The sequence below is a fragment of the Venturia canescens genome, chromosome 2 (genome assembly GCF_019457755.1).
Source record: "Venturia canescens isolate UGA chromosome 2, ASM1945775v1, whole genome shotgun sequence".
Classification (NCBI taxonomy): domain Eukaryota; kingdom Metazoa; phylum Arthropoda; class Insecta; order Hymenoptera; family Ichneumonidae; genus Venturia; species Venturia canescens.
Genome location: NC_057422.1, coordinates 23,554,274 through 23,573,788, shown reverse-complemented (window position 1 = coordinate 23,573,788; position 19,515 = coordinate 23,554,274). Strand labels below are relative to the sequence as shown.

At 35.4% G+C, this 19,515-nt stretch overlaps 1 protein-coding gene across 1 annotated transcript in view; it reads left to right on the top strand.

Moving 5' to 3' along the window:
* Window positions 1-2,452: 2,452 nt before the first annotated feature.
* The window catches only part of LOC122406510 (protein yellow-like), a 75,532-nt gene continuing 58,469 nt past the window's right edge, over window positions 2,453-19,515 (top strand). Inside the window, exon 1 of the mRNA XM_043412005.1 lies at window positions 2,453-2,896. Coding sequence (XP_043267940.1) covers window positions 2,590-2,896 — 307 coding nt within the window. The 5' untranslated portion in view covers window positions 2,453-2,589. The remainder of the gene's footprint in view (window positions 2,897-19,515) is intronic.

The window sequence follows — 19,515 nt, the reverse complement described above, 5'->3', positions numbered from 1 at the left end:
GTAAAAAAAGAACGCCAATTATTAAAAGGTCGCGACCATAGTTTCCAATAATTTTCTATATTTGCATTATCAATAAAAAACTTCAAAATATAAAAAAAAAATGAGATCGTTTTCTGAAGTTGACAAATATAGTGAATGAAATACGATTCCTATATAGTTGTCACGTCTCGCAAAAAGAAGTGAAATCAGTAAATATTAAAACTTCAAAAAGTAAAAAAGGCACGCCAAGTATTAAAAGGTCGTGACCGTCGTTTTAAATGATTTTCTATATTCGCATTGTCAATAAATAAATTTAAAAAAATATTCAACTGTGAAAAAATTAGAGATCTATTGTAACATATACAGTGAATGAATTACGTTTCCTGTAGGAATTCTGAATTTTGGAAATAAAAAAAAATGAGATCATTTTCTAACGTAGCCAAGTACAGTGAATGAATTAAGGTTCTTGTGGAATTCATTCGTGTACACTTTTAGCCCTAATCCCTCACTTATTCAGAAAAATTTTCCAGCAAACGTCACAGAGCAACAAAGGTTTCTCGAATGATTCTGCAATTATTAAGAGATTATCATCTGTTTTTATGCTAGCTCGGATTATAAACTTAAAACAGTTTACGCGTACAAGTGCATGCATTGTATCTATACGATGAACTGCACAAATTCATTTTCAACATTACACACAAGCTTGGCGTGCATGGTTTTCAATCGGAAGCTCGGCGAAGGAATGCCTCATCCGTCCATATATTTGAAGAAAACTTGATGATCCTCTCATGTAATTGTTTTTTAATTTGCCATCCCTTTTCCATCCAACTATTTTATTGAGTAGTTCGACGTGAAATCCCGCGCTGTGTACACAAAAAAAATATCTATTCTTGACTAGTTTGACTGATAAATTCATTACTCCAAATGTTTCGTATTCAACGCGTTTTCTTTTCTCAAATCAATGTTTACACAGCTTACTTCTTTGTTCATCCATTTCAATACTTGTGTAATTCATCCAATCATCTGCCCATTTGGTAAAAAAAGAGTGTACGGACAAACGAGTGAAAGTGACGCGTGGATAAATTAAAATGCGTATGGCCATGAAAGAATGGCCGTATCTATCCGTACAAGATAAAGGCATATAAAGGGATTGATTGATTTCATTTCTTTATCCGTTCGTTTAATTGTTCAATTTTATCCACAAATTTCACCCATCTGTATTGTTTACCAAATCATTATATAACAGGGCCCCTCTTATTTTATTGGGGGATCGGTTTTTTTCACACTCGTTCATACAATTCTAATTAATTTTTGTTTTCATAGTAAATTTGAACAATTGTATCTTCCCGAGCTTTCGATTGAAAACCATGCACGCCAAGCTTGTGTGTAATGTTGAAAATGAATTTGTGCAGTTCATCGTATAGATACAATGCATGCACTTGTACGCGTAAACTGTTTTAAGTTTATAATCCGAGCTAGCATAAAAACAGATGATAATCTCTTAATAATTGCAGAATCATTCGAGAAACCTTTGTTGCTCTGTGACGTTTGCTGGAAAATTTTTCTGAATAAGTGAGGGATTAGGGCTAAAAGTGTACACGAATGAATTCCACAAGAACCTTAATTCATTCACTGTACTTGGCTACGTTAGAAAATGATCTCATTTTTTTTTATTTCCAAAATTCAGAATTCCTACAGGAAACGTAATTCATTCACTGTATATGTTACAATAGATCTCTAATTTTTTCACAGTTGAATATTTTTTTAAATTTATTTATTGACAATGCGAATATAGAAAATCATTTAAAACAACGGTCACGACCTTTTAATACTTGGCGTGCCTTTTTTACTTTTTGTATTAATACAGTAGGCCCGATTGACCCTCTAACACCCTAAAAATATATTTACATTCATTATTAGGCGCTAAAAAACAGTTTGATTGAAGGGAAAAAGAATGGAAATAGGTGACATACCAGTATGCCACTATGCTCCAAAGGAATAAATAATAGATACATATGTAGAAGATTCAAATGATATGGCAAGAGGAAGCCCATGTGGTAGTGAGAATAACTGTGAGATTGTTTTGTTTTTTCAGCTGAAATCAGTTGAGATTGTGTTTACCTGAGAATAGTACTGCGTAGTAATCATTTCGAAAGAGACTACTAGTTATTAACATCAAACTTCACAATAAGTAAGTTCGTTTGGTTGTTAAAGTTCTTGCGTAATTTTCATGGCTATGTTTGTAGAAAAGTAATTGAATAGGTACCAATGAGGCACAAAGGTCACCTCACGATATACCTGTTTTCATGTTTCCCGCTTTTCCTTAAAGGCATACGCAGGGAGGTGAATACATGCCAAACCTATTAGAACAACAACGCTAATCAGTGAGTGCAAATAGCTTTCAAAACTTGCTTATCTCAAATGATACTACGACTCTATTAAAGGCTACATCTTTATCAGTATCCTATTTCGTGAAAATATCCAGTATTGCTTCGAATAACGCGGAAGACTGTCTTATTTTGTAACGTTGAAACTTTAACTGCATGATACCTATTCGACGTAATATTTAGAGAGTAATTAACTAAATAAAGTTTAACTGGTTCGCTGAACATGTTGGGCGTGAACATGAAATCAATTGTTGTCTTTCGGCTAAAGTGCTTTAGTCTTACCCTCGCCATTATTTGTGGAGTTGCAGCCGTTAGCTCCAATTTCGATGAACGAAAACCGGCTTCGCAATATGGAAGAGCACCACTTCTTGAGAGATTTGCGTGGAAGGATCTTGACTGGGCTTATCCGGATGAAGGGAGCAGACAGGCCGCTATAGAAAACAACGATTTTATACCCGAGAGTGCACTTCCAATTGGAATAGAAGTATGGAGAAACAAACTATTTATCGGTGTACCAAGATGGACTGATGGTAAGATCATCGAATTTATCAAACATGTCAAGACCAATGTAAAACCTCCAAGAATGTTTAAATGTTATGAGTAACCCTGAAATAATATGACCCCTAGGGAAAAAAGGTTGGGACAAGTACCTTGATAGTCCTTTGTTTCCTGATCATATCATGAAAAGTGTAAACAAATTCCATAAAAAAATTATAAAACCATGTGTAAATAATTTCAACAGAACGATTCGAAAAAAATTTCACATCGATACCTCATTCTTTTTATTTTATTCTAAAAGCTTCATGAATTGACAAAAAATTCCATCTCAGTTACGTGTAGAATTAAAATTTATGATATCAATTCAAGGCCAAGTATTTAAGGGTAATTTGTAATATTCATTCTTATGGGGAACCATCAGAAACTTGAGAGAGTTCTAATGAATCAAAAAAGTTACTATTTGAGTTACGTACAGCCCTAAAATTTATGATATCAATCGGAGGACAAGTGTTTTATTAGCAATTCCGAGTTTGAATAAAATTGTTCTATGGAGCGTTTAAATGAATAAAAAAATCACATGAAAGGTATTGCTACTCTATGGTGGCAGAGATTTAGAAGATAACCGATTCCCCTCAGACTTTCAGGATCCCCTGGTATTATTGACAATATTCGACGTCGATTTTGGATCGGTACAAATTATGTTTAAATAGGTGTTAAAAGGGTAGGCTGTCATACTCCAGAAATGTAAGAGTTCAGAAATTACAGATTTCCGAAAGTCACAACCTTGAAATGACGTACTCCCGAAAAGACTTGACCCAGAAATGACATATTCCCGAAAAGACATATACCCGAAAAGACATAGCCCCGAAACGTTATATTCTCGAAAAAACAAAACTAGACATGTTGTACGACAGGAAGCTCCCTTCACGAGCTGTCAGACTTTGGGCATTCGCAGAATGCTAACAGGTGGGGCTGTGAGTAGCTGCATTCTATAAAAAAAGGATTGGCACATGAACTTCGAAGGGCTCCAACAAGAGTCACAAGAACGACATGGTTATCTAATGAATTTTTTTGAAATTAGATCGTTTTATTTTACGTAATAATTATTTCTCATCAAAACTCATTCACAATACTTTGAATTCAGTCACATGTTTTTCGATTGAAATCGCCAGTTAATATCGCGTTCAATAACTATTCCAAATAAGTATGTTTTAGTTTTGAATTTTATATAAATATATATAAACATATGATCAAAAATATTTTTTTCGGTGTTTTTTTATTGGTGACAAAAAAGTTTCCTGCTTGCGAAGAAGAAATAAAGCGACACGAATAATTGATCAATATTGAATAAATATTTATTATTTTTTAACCTGTCAAACTGATTTTTTTTATTTAAATTTTTAATATCTTTTTGAGCCGAGTCACTTGATGTACATGTTTCACTATGATTCCGTGTCGCTATCGGAGATGGTCAGAGTCCAGCCTCCATCATCTTCGCTCTCACTTTCTTCTACAGGGTGTCCCATTTTAATCTTACACCTGACTTTTCTCGGAAAATATTGCTCGGATCAAATATTGTGTGCAACAAAACTTTTAGGGGTTGAAGGGGGACGTTTGATAAAAATTGGTTTGTGGATCCAAAATTCAAAATGGCGGCGTTAGAATGGCCGACATGTTTTTTTCGAATGGAAACATAACTTTTTTTCATCACCAAAAAATTTTTCAGCGCAAAACCAACAACTTTTGTTGGAAAAATTTTTTGATTAAGTTCATATTTTTCAAGTAAGAACATCATTTTCAACTATTTTAGAGGTATCCAGGATGTACCGCGAAGAGATCTTTAACGTACCAAGTGCAAGTGCGTTTGCGTGTAAGGAGCATATCAATGATTTCGTTGGGACTGAAATCAGCCATTGTTGCTAATTTTCAGAATTTTCCTCTAATTTAAGAACTTTTAAAAATTTCGAGAATCAAGAATTTTTCTCTGATTTCAGAACCTTTACAAATTTTCGATTTCGTCTCTTGTTAATGGCTGCGGAGTCAGAAGATAAACGTTTGAATTAATTTTTCATCCGTGGGCGATCACAATGACTTCTAAAATAAAAAATTCTTCTCTGATTTACAACTCAAAAGTAGGCGTAAGTCTCGCTTACGTGAACTTATCTTTAAGCGTAAGCCTCGTTTGCGTGTACTTATCTTTAAGCGTAAGCCTCGTTTACGATTAAAGGTAAGTTCACTTTGTAAGCGATTGAAGAAAACATCATTGGTAGTACTGACGTAGTCTGACTTTGCGTAGTTCTCTTACTTTAGAGTTTTAAATCAAAGAAGAATTTTTTATTTTAGAAGTCATTGTGATCGCCCACGGATGAAAAATTGATTGAAACGTTTATCTTCTGACTCCGCAGCCATTAGCAAGAGACGAAATCAAAAATTTATAAAGGTTCTGAAATCAGAGAAAAATTCTTGATTCTCAAAATTTTTAAAAGTTCTTAAATTAGAGAAAAATTCTGAAAATTAGCAACAATGACTGATTTCAGTCCCAACGAAATCGTTGATATGCTCCTTACACGCAAACGCACTTGCACTTGGTACGTTAAAGATCTCTTCGCGGTACATCCTGGATACCTCTAAAATAGTTGAAAATGATGTTCTTACTTGAAAAATATGAACTTAATCAAAAAAATTTTTCAACAAAAGTTTTTGGTTTTGCGCTGAAAAATTTTTTGGTGATGAAAAAAAGTTATGTTTCCATTCGAAAAAAACATGTCGGCCATTCTAACGCCGCCATTTTGAATTTTGAATCCACAAACCAATTTTTATCATACGTCCCCCTTCAACCCCTAAAAGTTTTGTTCCACACAATATTTGATCCGAGCAATATTTTCCGAAAAAAGTCAAGTGTAAGATTAAAATGGGACACCCTGTATAATTTTCTCTACCTCTTTTCCTATAGCCTCGTTTCCCATTTCTTCTTCTTCTTGTTCTTCCTCTTCCAAAGTTTCCTTCTCTCCTATTTCCTTATTTCTTTCGTCTCCACTGTGATATCGCCTTGCCGCCTGGATCTTGGTGGGACTCGTGACATAACTTTCCGTCAATTGCATTGATTCCATCCGTTCTGACTCATCATGATCAACATTTTCTTCTTCGTCACTATGCGTAACATCCGTCCTGGGCCGCGGGATTGATCGAATTTCGGTAATAGAACGGAGCTCCTCATTTCCATCGACGTTTTCTTCCTCCACCATGTCTACAATACAGTAAGTTTTTGAAACCTGCAATACAGCACGAATGCTGTAAAAAAACTAGAGACAAGTACATTTATGCCCTCTGGGAAGTCATCTGTAAAATCATGGAAATCAATGGTCGTAAGACTTTAAATCCAAGAAACAAAACGTTGTTAAATAAATGCAGAAGTTGCCGAGTACATCGCACTACGAACAAAAGAATTACAAAAGAAGAAAAATAGGACACAACAAATTACAACCACAAAGAATACAAAGACAAAACATTACAAAAACAAATTGCGACTAAAATAAATTAAGATCATAAAAATTTTAAATAAATTACCCACGGAAAAAAATTATATACCAAAAAATTGAAACAAAAAAAATTTGGCCGTTGTACTTGGCGTTTTTTTTCTAACTAATATTATCTAATTTACCTGTATCTTATACTCACAAATTCGAAAGTCGAGTAAAACGCCAAGTACAACGGCCAAATTTTTTTTGTTTCAATTTTTTGGTATATAATTTTTTTCCGTGGGTAATTTATTTAAAATTTTTATGATCTTAATTTATTTTAGTCGCAATTTGTTTTTGTAATGTTTTGTCTTTGTATTCTTTGTGGTTGTAATTTGTTGTGTCCTATTTTTCTTCTTTTGTAATTCTTTTGTTCGTAGTGCGATGTACTCGGCAACTTCTGCATGTATTTAACAACGTTTTGTTTCTTGGATTTAAAGTCTTACGACCATTGATTTCCATGATTTTACAGATGACTTCCCAGAGGGCATAAATGTACTTGTCTCTAGTTTTTTTACAGCATTCGTGCTGTATTGCAGGTTTATTTGACGACTTTTTGTGTACTCGAAATCTGAAATTTTATGGGATACATTGAAAAATTGAAATAATGATCATAAAATTGAAACATCTGATCACCCAATAAAGCAGTTTATATATTCACCTACACCCATCTCTCTCTATATATTTATTTTGACATGCTGAAGCCGAATTCCAAAATACCGTGAAAATAGGTGAAAATTGCGAAAAATGGTCGTTGAGCAAAATTTTGTTGACCTAAATCTAGAATGTTTCTCGTGTTTTTCGAAAGTTCTGATAAACAAGGTTTCAGACAATATTTCGGATTTTTCGATTCTCACAAGTGACCCATGAATCTCATTGTCAGTATCCACTTATATATTTGAAGCCCCTGGCTCAAGGAATGTCTTGGTATGAATCAGTTGAGATTTCACACAATCTGGACAAGCGATGAGAATTTTTATTATGAGGTCCAAAAGCTTGGAATATTTCCATGAGGCACCCGAGACTTTGTAAAACCATGTTGACCAATTGATTTTGTTCTTCCGAACAGATGTACCAATATTGCGATCGTAGAAAATCACTCCGTATCGGTTTGAAGTTAAAAGTATTATTAGGAAATTGTGCACCCTTTCCACTGCAAAATCTATCGACGTCAAAAAATCGAATTGAAACTTGAATATTACTTCAGAAATCAATTGACTGTAGAATTTTAATTAAAATTGAACATGACGCTAAACGAGTTTATCAGTTGTGCAGTTTATATTCTGTTTTAGGATGTTTTATCAAAAGGTAATGATTAAAAATGATGAATACAACGTTTTTATCACTCCTTGTTTGCCGGTTCGTTTGCCTGTTTTGCTTTTGAACCAGGCAAATTTCCGGGTCCCTTCCTATTATTGTACCGCGAAACAAGACTCTGCAAGACCGGAAACGAAAAAAAAAACACGCATTAGTTTTGCTATGGCTGAATTTTCAAAAACCCAAGATTTCGCGGTGTCGAGGACGAAATGAACGGTGGTGTGAAAATAATATGTCAACTCGAGGAAAATACAAGAAATAATTCCCTGTCCGTCGAGTAAAGCTCGAATGACCGAGGAATGACCTTCCACAAGAAAAGCGAGTATAAAGTGTACGTAACAAGTTCTAATACTTTGGGAATCCATGAGCTTGGTTCGTTACGACAAAGTCTCCAAAACTTCTGTGTGAAATGAAAAATACCACCAAGCGGAACCATCTGACATTGCTCTGACTCGATAGCATACCATGAATAAATGACGAATGAGAAATAGTGAAGCTGCGACAAGCCTCTTCCACATTTATCAGCACTGGGGATCAAGGGACGCGGTAGCGGCTCGTATTGTTACAAGATTCTGCAATCGAAAACATGCAATTACTGTTTTACTTTGGAAAAACGTTTATCAGAAAATCTTTTAATCATAAATGACATTTCAAATGATTTGATTCCATCCAATAGTCGTAAGACTTTTAAAAGTTCTCTTTAAATTCAAGTCAATAATGAACATTTTTCTGCTTACTTGACAACCATAAACTACACGGCAGAACACACAGCACAGGCATTATTAACATTTTTTTATAGAAGTATCCAAAAGTCTGAGAATTTCAAAACCATTGTCACCAGCTTGTACGTATGCAATTACAATCGCAAGATCTCTATCATCATTTTCTTTTCAGACCACCAGAAATTTTCTCAATGCGTCGAGCCCTTGACTAGAATTAAACTTTCTTAGTGTTTTTCCATACAATGGGTTTGCTTCTTCGGTAGATATTTTTGTAGTCCTTGATCTTATTCGTCACTCCTATCTTGGGTTATTTTATTTATATTTTTCAATGGAATCTATCCAATTTTTGATAAAATAGCATAATGAAAATGATAATGATCATCTACAAATCTGATAATATTCAATTTTGGAGAGCTGATGAAAATTGTCGCCATGACAAAGATGCAGAGGCATGGATTTATTTATTTATTTAAATCTCCTTTAAAATGTAAAAGGATATTTAAAAACCAATTTCTCGTGAATTATTGAATAAAATGTTTTCCATATGATATAACAAATGAAACGAAAATGGAATGTGTAGGGAATTGAAATCTGAGTATATAATCAAACAAATATCGTAGACGAATATAAATTCTTCATTTGTTATTAAATAAAATGTTTTCCATGAGAATTGAATAAAGAATCAAAAATGTAATGTGTTAAATTGAATTATTGTAAAAATAGATATATTCAACAAATATACCCATCTATAATATTCAATTCAATTCTACACATTTCCGTTTGGATTCAATATTTATATCATACACAATACATTTTATTTGAAAATTTATTCCGAACTAGGGTGCATTCCGTGCGATTAAGCGTGTGAATAGTTTTCTTGTAGCACTGCAGCGCTACTTTTATTGCAACAGCGTCTTCAAGCCCACCAATCTTGAAGCAGTTCAATAAGAATAAACAGGAGTACAGGGGGATGGCTCCATAGTTTTCGATGTCCAGGTATATTTCTCAAGAGTTTTTGATGTCTAGGTATATTTCTCTACGGCTTTCGATGGCGAGGTCAACGGCTCCATAGTTTTCGATATTTAGGTCGCTGTAGTTTATGGGGTCGAGAACAATCTCTCAATGATTACCATGTTAACACTGTTATTGTCATTGTTTTTCGATGTTTGAGAGGACGTTTCCATGTTTCATTATCTTTTTCATCTCGTATCATGTTTCATTAGGTTCCAGTATCTAGATTGACAGTTTCATGTTTATCAGTGTCCGGTGATATTTATTCACGATATTCTGGGTTCTTGAAATCTCCCCTGTTATTGAAGACCATGGAGTCTTCGATCAGGATATCGATAACCATGATGAAATATATCCAGACATCGCAAACCATTGAGTCATCGACCTCGACATCGAAAGCTACGGGGAAAATACCTAGACATCAAAAACTGTGGAGCCGTCGACCTGGACATCGAAAACTATAGAGCTATCGACCCAAACTTTGAAAACCATGGATCCATCAACCTAGACATCGCAAACCGTAGAGAAACATAGCTAGACATGGAAAATTATGGAACTGTCGACCGGGATAGCGAAAACTATGGAGAACTATACCTGGACATGAAAAACCATGGAGAAATATGCCTAGGCATCGAAAAACATGGAGAAGTATACCTAGACATTAAAAACTATAGCGCCGACGACCTGGATAACGGAAACAGTGGAAAAAAATATACCTAGACATTGAAAACCATGAAGAAATATATCTGGACATCGAAAACTATGGAGGCGCCGACTTAAATCTCGAAAACCTTGCAGTCGTCGACCTAGATATCGAAAACTATGGAGCCGTCGATCTGGACATCAAAAACCATGGAACCGTCGACCTAGACATAAAAAACCATGGAGCCTTCGACCTAGACATCGAAAACCATAGAGCTGTCGACCTAGACATCAAAAGCCGTTAAGAAATATACCTAGGGTCGAAATCTATGAAGCCGTCGATGTGAATGGCAACGACTATCATGAATCATACCTAGACATCGAAAACCATGAAGAAATATACCTAGACATCGAAAACTATGGAGAAATATACGTAGACATCGAAGACTATGGACAAATATACCTGGACATCGAAAACCATGAGGAAATATACCTAGACATCGGAAACTACGGACCCATCGACCTAGACATCGAAATTCTTGGAGCCGTCGACCTAGACATTGAGAATCGTGGAGAAATATACTTAGACATCGAAAACCATGGAGAAATATACCTAGACTTCGAAAATCTGGGAGAAATCTATCTAGACATCGAAAACCATGGAGCTGTCGACCTAGACTTCGAAAACCTGGGAGAAATCTATCTAGACATCGAAAACCATGGAGCCGTCGACCTAGAAATCGAAAACTATCAAGCCACCTACGAGAGATGGATTTTGCTTGTGCCCTTGGTGAAAAGGGGTCGAGATCGTTTCTCTACTGCGTATGCACCGACACATCATTCTAACCTCGTACGATGACGCGCGTAATTATTTTTTTCCTGCAAGTTTTGCTCATACAAAAAATAAAGAATGTACGAATGTACATTTGGCGCATTCTTCACTTAAATTCACTCCAATGCTTATCATCAACGATAAACACGAGTAAAAAAAAGCCCAATCCAACGATTTACTCGATAGCATCATACCTACTAAAAGAACATTAAACGATAGCATCACACCGACTAAAAGAACATTAAAAAAAAGATTCGGCCACAATACGTGACTCAGATTTCTTGGTAAAACGAACATGTGGTATCCTTTAATCTCTGAATGATTCGATAACATTTCGTGAAATTGACAGCTTAAATTTTGAATACAACGGGGAACTGTCACTTTCCAAATTTTTGAAGCATGAACAGATTCATGGAAATATATAGGTATACAATTTGTATTATGACACCAGAAAAAAATATATAGATATATAAAATGTATTATGGCACCAGATTTGTCACTAAAGAAAAAACAAATAAACATCAAAAATGTGTGCGAAAAAATGCAACATTTTTTGATGAAATTAAAAAATAAATAATTAATATCTTTTCAATGCGTTAAGCTACAGAGTTCGTAGAGGTCGCGATCGAAAGATAAAAAAAAATAAAAAATACGTCATCTTGCAGGATTCTTTGGAATACTGTAATTATTCAGTTATTAAAGAAATAAATTTTGAGTGTTATCGAAAACAGCTGAAAAACACTCTCGCTCCGGTAAAGACTCTCTGGAAGCGACTCGTCATACATAAATGTACTTGTCTCAGAGTCGCTACCGCGACTCTAGATGACTTTTTTTCAGCTGTTACTTCTTTTCTCTATTTTTTTTCTCATTTTTACTCAATCTAATATGATCATTTTTTTCCTTTGTTATTTCCACAATTCAGCGATTCGGGACGATTCTAACTTCTATGCACCCTTTTTTACACTTTATAGGTTCAACGATAATTTTAATAACAATTACCTTCGGAAATTCCAGATAGAAAAGCGTCTGTCGACGCTCGCATCTCCACAATGAACTCCCAAATTTTGTCATGCCTCTCAAAAGTACTTGTCCGGCCCATCACTTTTCATTTAAATTTTTTATTCAAATAAAAATCTATAATAACATAACGAAATTGTACGGCAGAATCCGGTTGAAAAGTTACTGAAATAAGATTTATTATCCATTTAATATTTCTAAGAAAAGTATAGGTTAATTCTTATAACGAATAGAATTATTTCGTTGGAAGAAATGAGAAGTAAACATTACCGTCACTGTAATATAAACTGGGGGGTCATTCTAGAAGCTCAAACATATTTATTGTGCAAAATGTTTTTCATTTATCGATTCACAGTAATATCCCTTGTGTATTACAGGAGAATTCATTTGCATTTGTTATTAATTTAACACATTAAGTATAAATTACTGCAAAATAACTTTCTCAATCCCCTCTGTATGCATACTTATGATCCGTCAGTCTTAGAAGGGCCCTGATTTTTATTTGAATGAAAAATTTGAATGAAAAGTGATGGGCCGGACAAGTACTTTTAACACATATTTAAACATAATTTGTACCGATCCAAAATCGACGTCGAATATTGTCAATAATACCAGGGGATCCTGAAAGACTGAGGGGAATCGATTGTCTTCTAAATCTCTGCCACCATAGAGTAGCAATACCTTTGATGTGATTTTTTTATTTATTTAAACGCTTTTTTTCCCTAGGGGAACTTTTGGGATTTTATATCACGACTTTTTTTTCAAAAGTTCAGCAATCTTGTTTTCCGGGTTAAATATCGATATATTCTTGTAGCTTCTTACCTATTTTTTTCTGCAAAATTAAGAAAAAATAATAGCTATTTAGCAGACAAGAATTTCAACATTTTCAATAAAATCGTAATAGTAAAAAAGTCTTTTTTATTTCATGTAATTTGTTATTGATGAGCTCAAGAACCAAAATCAACAGAGTGTGGAATGTAGAATTTGATTGATTTATCAAGGAATTCTCTGTCGTACATGTTGGAATAAATGAAATTGGCCATTTCAATGACCCCGGGTAAACTGAACAAAACTTTAAATAATTTTCTAAGTGGTATAAACGTTAAGAAAACCGGAATTGGCTGTCTCACTATAATATTATTAATTATTTTCTCATCGATTCTTGCGCCTATAAAAACTTTTTCGGGAGGAATGTAAAAACCTGTATCTTTTAATGTTCGTTTTCGCCGATACTCGGTCGCCTCTGCGGGAAATGCGTTGTTCATACACGAGACAATATTTGTAAAATTATTACGAGTAGCGTCGCTGGGTACAACACAATTTTCTAGAAGCGTGCCGATGTTACATGTAAAAAGAGCAGTTTTCTCAACTATACCTTGAATTGTGGTTCGCGTTAACGTTTTATCTTCGTGCTATTGTCGCAAAAATGTCTGTGTCAATGAATCGAAATGATTTTGAAAAAATTGTGGTTCGAAAATATGCGCCTGATCAGGAGGTACTTCTTCATCTCCTATGGGAATATTTGCATCTTCTAAAATGTCTTGTGCATCAATGCGATCAAAGCCTACTTCGGGTACGTTCTAATTATGAAATTGTTGCGGGTGCTTTTTCCGAACGTGTCTTTTGAACGAATTGAAACGTTCTCATACAATCAGCTTCGCAACAAGTGTACTTCGATAAATTTACGTGATAAATTTGTATATGTAAAAACAAAGCTGCAGAAGTTTCAAATTATTCATCGCACTCTGCATTTGACCCTCTTGCAATGCAAGTATACATTTTAACGGAATTTTTTTTTTTTCAAATGAAATCAGGTAATTATATCAAGCAAACAAATGTTTCCTCGATATTATGAAGATTATTAATTATCGTTAATTAGAAGAATTTCAAAAGCTCTCTTCCGTTATGACAAACAATTATAAAAGCGTTTGAAATTCAAAGTTGGCTGATGAGGGCTCTGACTGAGCATGATACCTTGTCGTACTTGGTATTCAATTCGTAAAAATACCTTTGGAAGAACATCCAAACGTTGCGAGATTCTAGAGGATATTCCAAATTCAAAACGTGGAATAATTTGAAACATACGTCCACTGCTGCAAGTGTATTGTCCAAACGATATATGATGTCCTCGAAAACTACATAAGATTGAACGATTTCTGACGTAGACTGTCCTACAATTACACTGACAGGCTGAAGTGAATGGTGTAACTTTTCATATTTCATTCTTCGCATGCGAAGAGAAATTTCCATGTCGGCAGGTGTCTAAAATGAAGAATTAAAGTTTTTTTATAATATTTTCGTACGCTCATTTAAACGAGAGTCATTATTTAATGAGATAAAATTTATAAAAACGGAGAGAAAATTGATATCATTGAATATCTTGACGTGAATAATGAAAGATTCCTGAGACTCTGCGATTATGGGTTTCCATGTTTTTTTTTCTTTTGTGATTGGTGCAGGCAGTAAAGCCGGTAGTAAGTGCAAGATTGTAACGTCTTTACAATCTAAGCAAAATAATTCATTTAAATGCAATTAAATTCAAAAAAAAATATGTTACAAGTTAGAATTTCCAAAAAAATAGTATATTACGACCCTAGGCCCGAAAGTTGGATTTCCTGGCATCTAACATTTGGGCCGTGGGTTGTATACTATTTTTCTTGATCCCGTAGCCGAAAGTACGTTCAATAATTACTAGCAATTGCGAGGAGGGGGGGGGGGGGGGGGGGGGTGCCCGCCCGACTTTTGCAGGACCGAGGCGAAGCCGAGGTTTTGCTGGTCGGGGCGGGCATTAAAAACATAAACAAACAGTCAAAAAACACACACACAAAATATCACACAATGATACAACAATATTATTAGTACAAATAAATAATTCGTTGATACATGTCTGATTCAAAGTCCCATGATAGTTAACAATTTTTATATATGAATATTTCCCGCTATACTTGACAATTTATATGAATATGTGCTTTCCTCTGAATCTGGAATTTGGAAATACAACATTATTCCGGACGACCATATTCATTTTATAAGTTCGGTTACATTATTTTCTGTTTTCGCATCTGAACGAACAAATGTATGTTATTCGTCCGGGTTCATGGCAGTATAGCGCATAACATGAATGATAAAAGCTACGCTATATGCGCCCGCTTAAAGCAAATAATAATGATGCTTGGCAACGAATAAACAAAATCATGGCAACGAATACAGGCTTCACATTCATATATCGAAATGTTAAAGGATCACCGGCAGCAAAAATATCGTCACAGCGCACTGAAGTTAGCCGAGTTAGCCGGCCACGAAAAATGCTCTTCCCGGCCTGAAATGCGGCCGGAAAGTGCGTACTTTCGGCTAGGGGAGCAAGAAAAAGTATTTTTAAGATTGAGTCAAATGGAGTGAATCATAAAAACGGGTAACGTAAATAAATAAATGTACCTTCAGTTGAATTCTCATTCAAAACCAGAATTTGATTGAGGATGCTTTTGTCCTTTGCTGATCAATTTTTCATTATGAGAAAAATTTTTTCTCTCTTACTCTGCCAACGAGTTATCAAGCTCGATTCTTTCTCCGGATATGCCACCTTGAAATCCGAACTAATCTGAGAATTAATGTAATTCGTAAATGACCATGAAATGCAATAAAACACAGCATTCATATTTTTCAATACAATGTGTTCTTACCAGTGTGTATCCCAAAGGATGTCTCAGAGCAGGCCAATCTTGAATGATTTGCGTAATAGTGACGTCCGTATCATATTGAACTTGCAATAAACGATTGGGTGTTGTTGTGCTCCACAAGCTCAACACTTTAGTCCAAGGCTCTGAATAATGGCTAAGCCAAGTTTTAGCTTCAGTGAATTCGTGTTCAGCTATTACTGTATTAATAAGGTTTGAATTAATATAAATAATAACAGAGAAAATAACGTTCTTTAAACAAGTTTAGTAAAGGTAAAATCCCTACGTTGATCATTGCGAATTTGTATGTTGAATGACTTCCCAGCTTCCTTGCTCTTTTGACACAGATTGCTGTGTTTTTTCAATGCAGAATTGCGATTACGGTAACGATATGGAAGTTTGCCTTTGGAAATGGTTTGTTGTTTGCCCTCAGTAAATGGCGGAATATAATAAGCGCTCTGAAGAAGTTTTGAGTATAATTAAGACTTTGAAAAGTATCAGGAAAAAAATTATTTAAAAAATAACCAAAATTCATATATATTCTAACGGTACGTTTTTGCTAGTGCACACCGTCATGCGTGGATTCGGGCAATTCTATGTTAAAGAAGAGCGGGCATGAAAGAAATACAAAAGTGCGATGAAATTAAATTGAAAATAGCAAATGATTTATTGAATTTTGAATATTCACGGATCAAATTACAAAAATAAATGAATTTTGTTTCGCACGAGAATTTTGTTTCCGGTATTTTTCTTGATAATACTTGATTTTTATTGAAATTTTGCAATAATTCAATTTTTCGAAATTGTAATGACTATTATCTCGCCAACGCTTGTTTGATCGATTAAATAATTATTTTTAATGAGCTTTAATTTTATAAACTCACTTCTTGACTCTATACAATACAAATTAATTGTTCGAGTGGATTTTTCTTGTTCATCTCACTGTTTTGACTCCATATAATTCAAATTAATGATTTTTGGTGAGTAATTTTGTTTTGAATAATTTAATTAGCTCAAAATGATACATGACTCGAAATTGTCTCGTCAGAGAATAAAGGAACGGCTCAGGTTTTAGAAAATTAATTTAATTAATTGAATCGCCACTCAGAAAACAATGATTCGTTGGAAAAGAATCCACCCAGAGATCTTGAGACAGAACGAACCCGAACTGTCCCGGCCCTTCTGGAATGGAAAGATAGGAAACCTACCCAAGAATCTTGTGTCCGAACGAAATCAAACGGCCATGGCCCTCTTGGATAGAGAAAGGATTGGAAATCTACCAGGAATCTCGAGACAGAACGGAATCGAACTGTCCCGGCCCTCCTGGATAGATGGGAAACTCACCTAAGAATCTTGAGTTCAAACGAAATCGAATGAACCCGGCCCTCTTAGCGTGAGGAGAAAAGGTGTTATTTTTGAATTCTGAGTGGTATTTTTAGCGATGTTATTTTGCTCTTTGTTTTTAGAGTTGTTCTGAAATGAGCCAAAATTTTTATGTTTCTTTGGCATCCTGAGGCAATGAGATCCCGCCGATGTAAATACTCGTGCGTGCCATGTCGTTGAAATAAGTATTTGAGAGTGTGTTTCGCTTCAATATATACCGGTGATTCTGAAGGAAACAGTTCACATATCAGCTTAGCGAGTGCTTGAAAATTTTGATTTGATAAATGATTCCCTAGTTCGGTGACCAGTTTATCAATCAGAATGCAAGTTAATTTTGGGCGCATATACTCGTTAAGTCTGCCATTCGAATCATAAGTTGCGCAAATCAATTTACCATCGGCACAAGATGAAAGAAATTTCTTCAACTCCTGGATAGTAATTGATTGCATTACAATTTTTTTTTTTCAAGGTGTATATAGCATATCTTTTATGCGATTAAAATAATATCAATTGATGAATAGTAAAAAATATTACAATCATGCTTACCTGCACACGTTTGTTTTGATTGGGTAGGGGTCAAAACAACGAACGACAAAATAGCGAACAGGGCATTCAGTATATCTATATATGCATATATAGATATATACAGAATGCCTGTTCGCTATTTTGATCGTTCGCTGTTTTGACCCCCACCAGTTATGATGCTGGAGGTGAATACGCTGTCAAGTGTGTCTTCTAATGATACTGAGATAACTAAAGGTGTTGCGCAACAGGTTTTTTTGGCAAGTGTTGATGTGGCCTCATGCGTTGAACCCTAATCAGAAATAATTATAAAAGATTAAATACATTAATACTACTTTTCAATTAACGATGAGAACCATATATACGTCTTTCTTTGAACCTGCTCAATTTTTGCAATTTCTCCCTCATCTATATAATAAAAAATTCTAATTCTTTTGAGGTCGAGGGGAAGGATTCATCAACTTGAGGTCGTTTTTCAATTGCACTCGGATCAATTTCTGATACAGGCGTGGATTCATCAGGAGAGGATACTCGTAAACTCTTTATGGCTCTGAAAAATCGTACTCGATTGCCAAGAGGTTCGATAAGAACGTTGACTATCTCCATTGGCATGTCTTTAATTTCGTCTATACTCACACAATTTTCTGAAAAATTCGTGTAAAACTACTGTTTAAATGCGAATACGATATTTCACGATGAATATTTTCTAAACTGGAGAATAAAAATCATGATGAAATGCATCGTTTTTTTGTAACAGAATAATTTTAATATATGTAAACTTACCGCGAAATATGCTGATATAATCCGCTAAACCGAATTTTTCCAAAACTTTCTCCGTTTCGACGTCCATGTTCACTTTACGGAGAAGAGTCTCGCCTAAAAGCCGGGGAAAATCGTAGCACGTAGACGTATACAAAAACACGAGATGTATAAAGAAAAGGACTCGTAGAGTAATCTCGCGCGTTAGCAATCGATCCACTCACGAAAATGTTTTCTTTAAGTAGTAAGGCTATACCAGTTCTAACTCAGGGATCTCAGGGGGGAGCGGGGACGGGGGAGCGCGGGGACCGTTGCGGGGCTGCATGGTATGTGGAGGGGGAAGGTTCTCGCACAGCGGGGGTGCGGCGGCACTTTGAAGAGACAAAAGATTTTTTTACACCCTCCAATGACTGATTTATGTTTCTGGTATATCAGATTGAACGGAATTTTCTTTTTAAAGTGCTCTTGCCGAAGATGATCTTAATTATCGGACTCCGTGACGAAAGATGTTTACATGTCACACTAATGACAAATTTATGTGTCCGGTGTTACGTATTTTGTATTCTTGAGGTGGTGCAAGTTCCGACAAGATTTCTGTTTTCAAAACCAGTTTTAACCGATGGGCTCTTAGGGGGAGTGCGACAACGGGGAAGCGCATTGCGGGGGCTGCATGGTGTGTGGAGGTTCTCAGGGTAACAAAGAGAGGGAGAGGGGAGCAGCGGTCCTGTTTGCGGCATTGCATAGACAAAGTATATTTTCAGGAATAAAAAGAACTCGTGGATGCCCCCGCCCCCCCCCCTCCCCCCCTCGAATGACTGATTTATGTTTCCTGCGGAGTTTTAAGAAAAGTCAGTTGAGAAGAAAAGTGCTCTCAATTATTGGAATCCGTGACGGAGACCCCTAATGAGAAATTTATGTGTCCCATATTACATATTTTTACATTCGTGAGATGGTGATGAGATTTCTTTAAAAATGCACCTGCCCTTCCCTCCAACTTTTGACTTGAGAGATGTTTAGAAGAATGTTTTCCGAGAAAAAAAAAATGTTCACATTGGACTAGAAATCTTTACAGAGATGCACTCGCTCAATGACAGATTTATGTGTCCGGTGTTGCACATTTTTAACCTGCAGAGGCATTTCTCAAAAGGCGCAAGAAGGGATTTTTGAAGTCAACCGCACTTCCTCGATTAGATCCTGGGTACCACATTCGAGTTTCCAGAAAAGTCAAGATTTTTCCTCCCTCCTACTCATCCC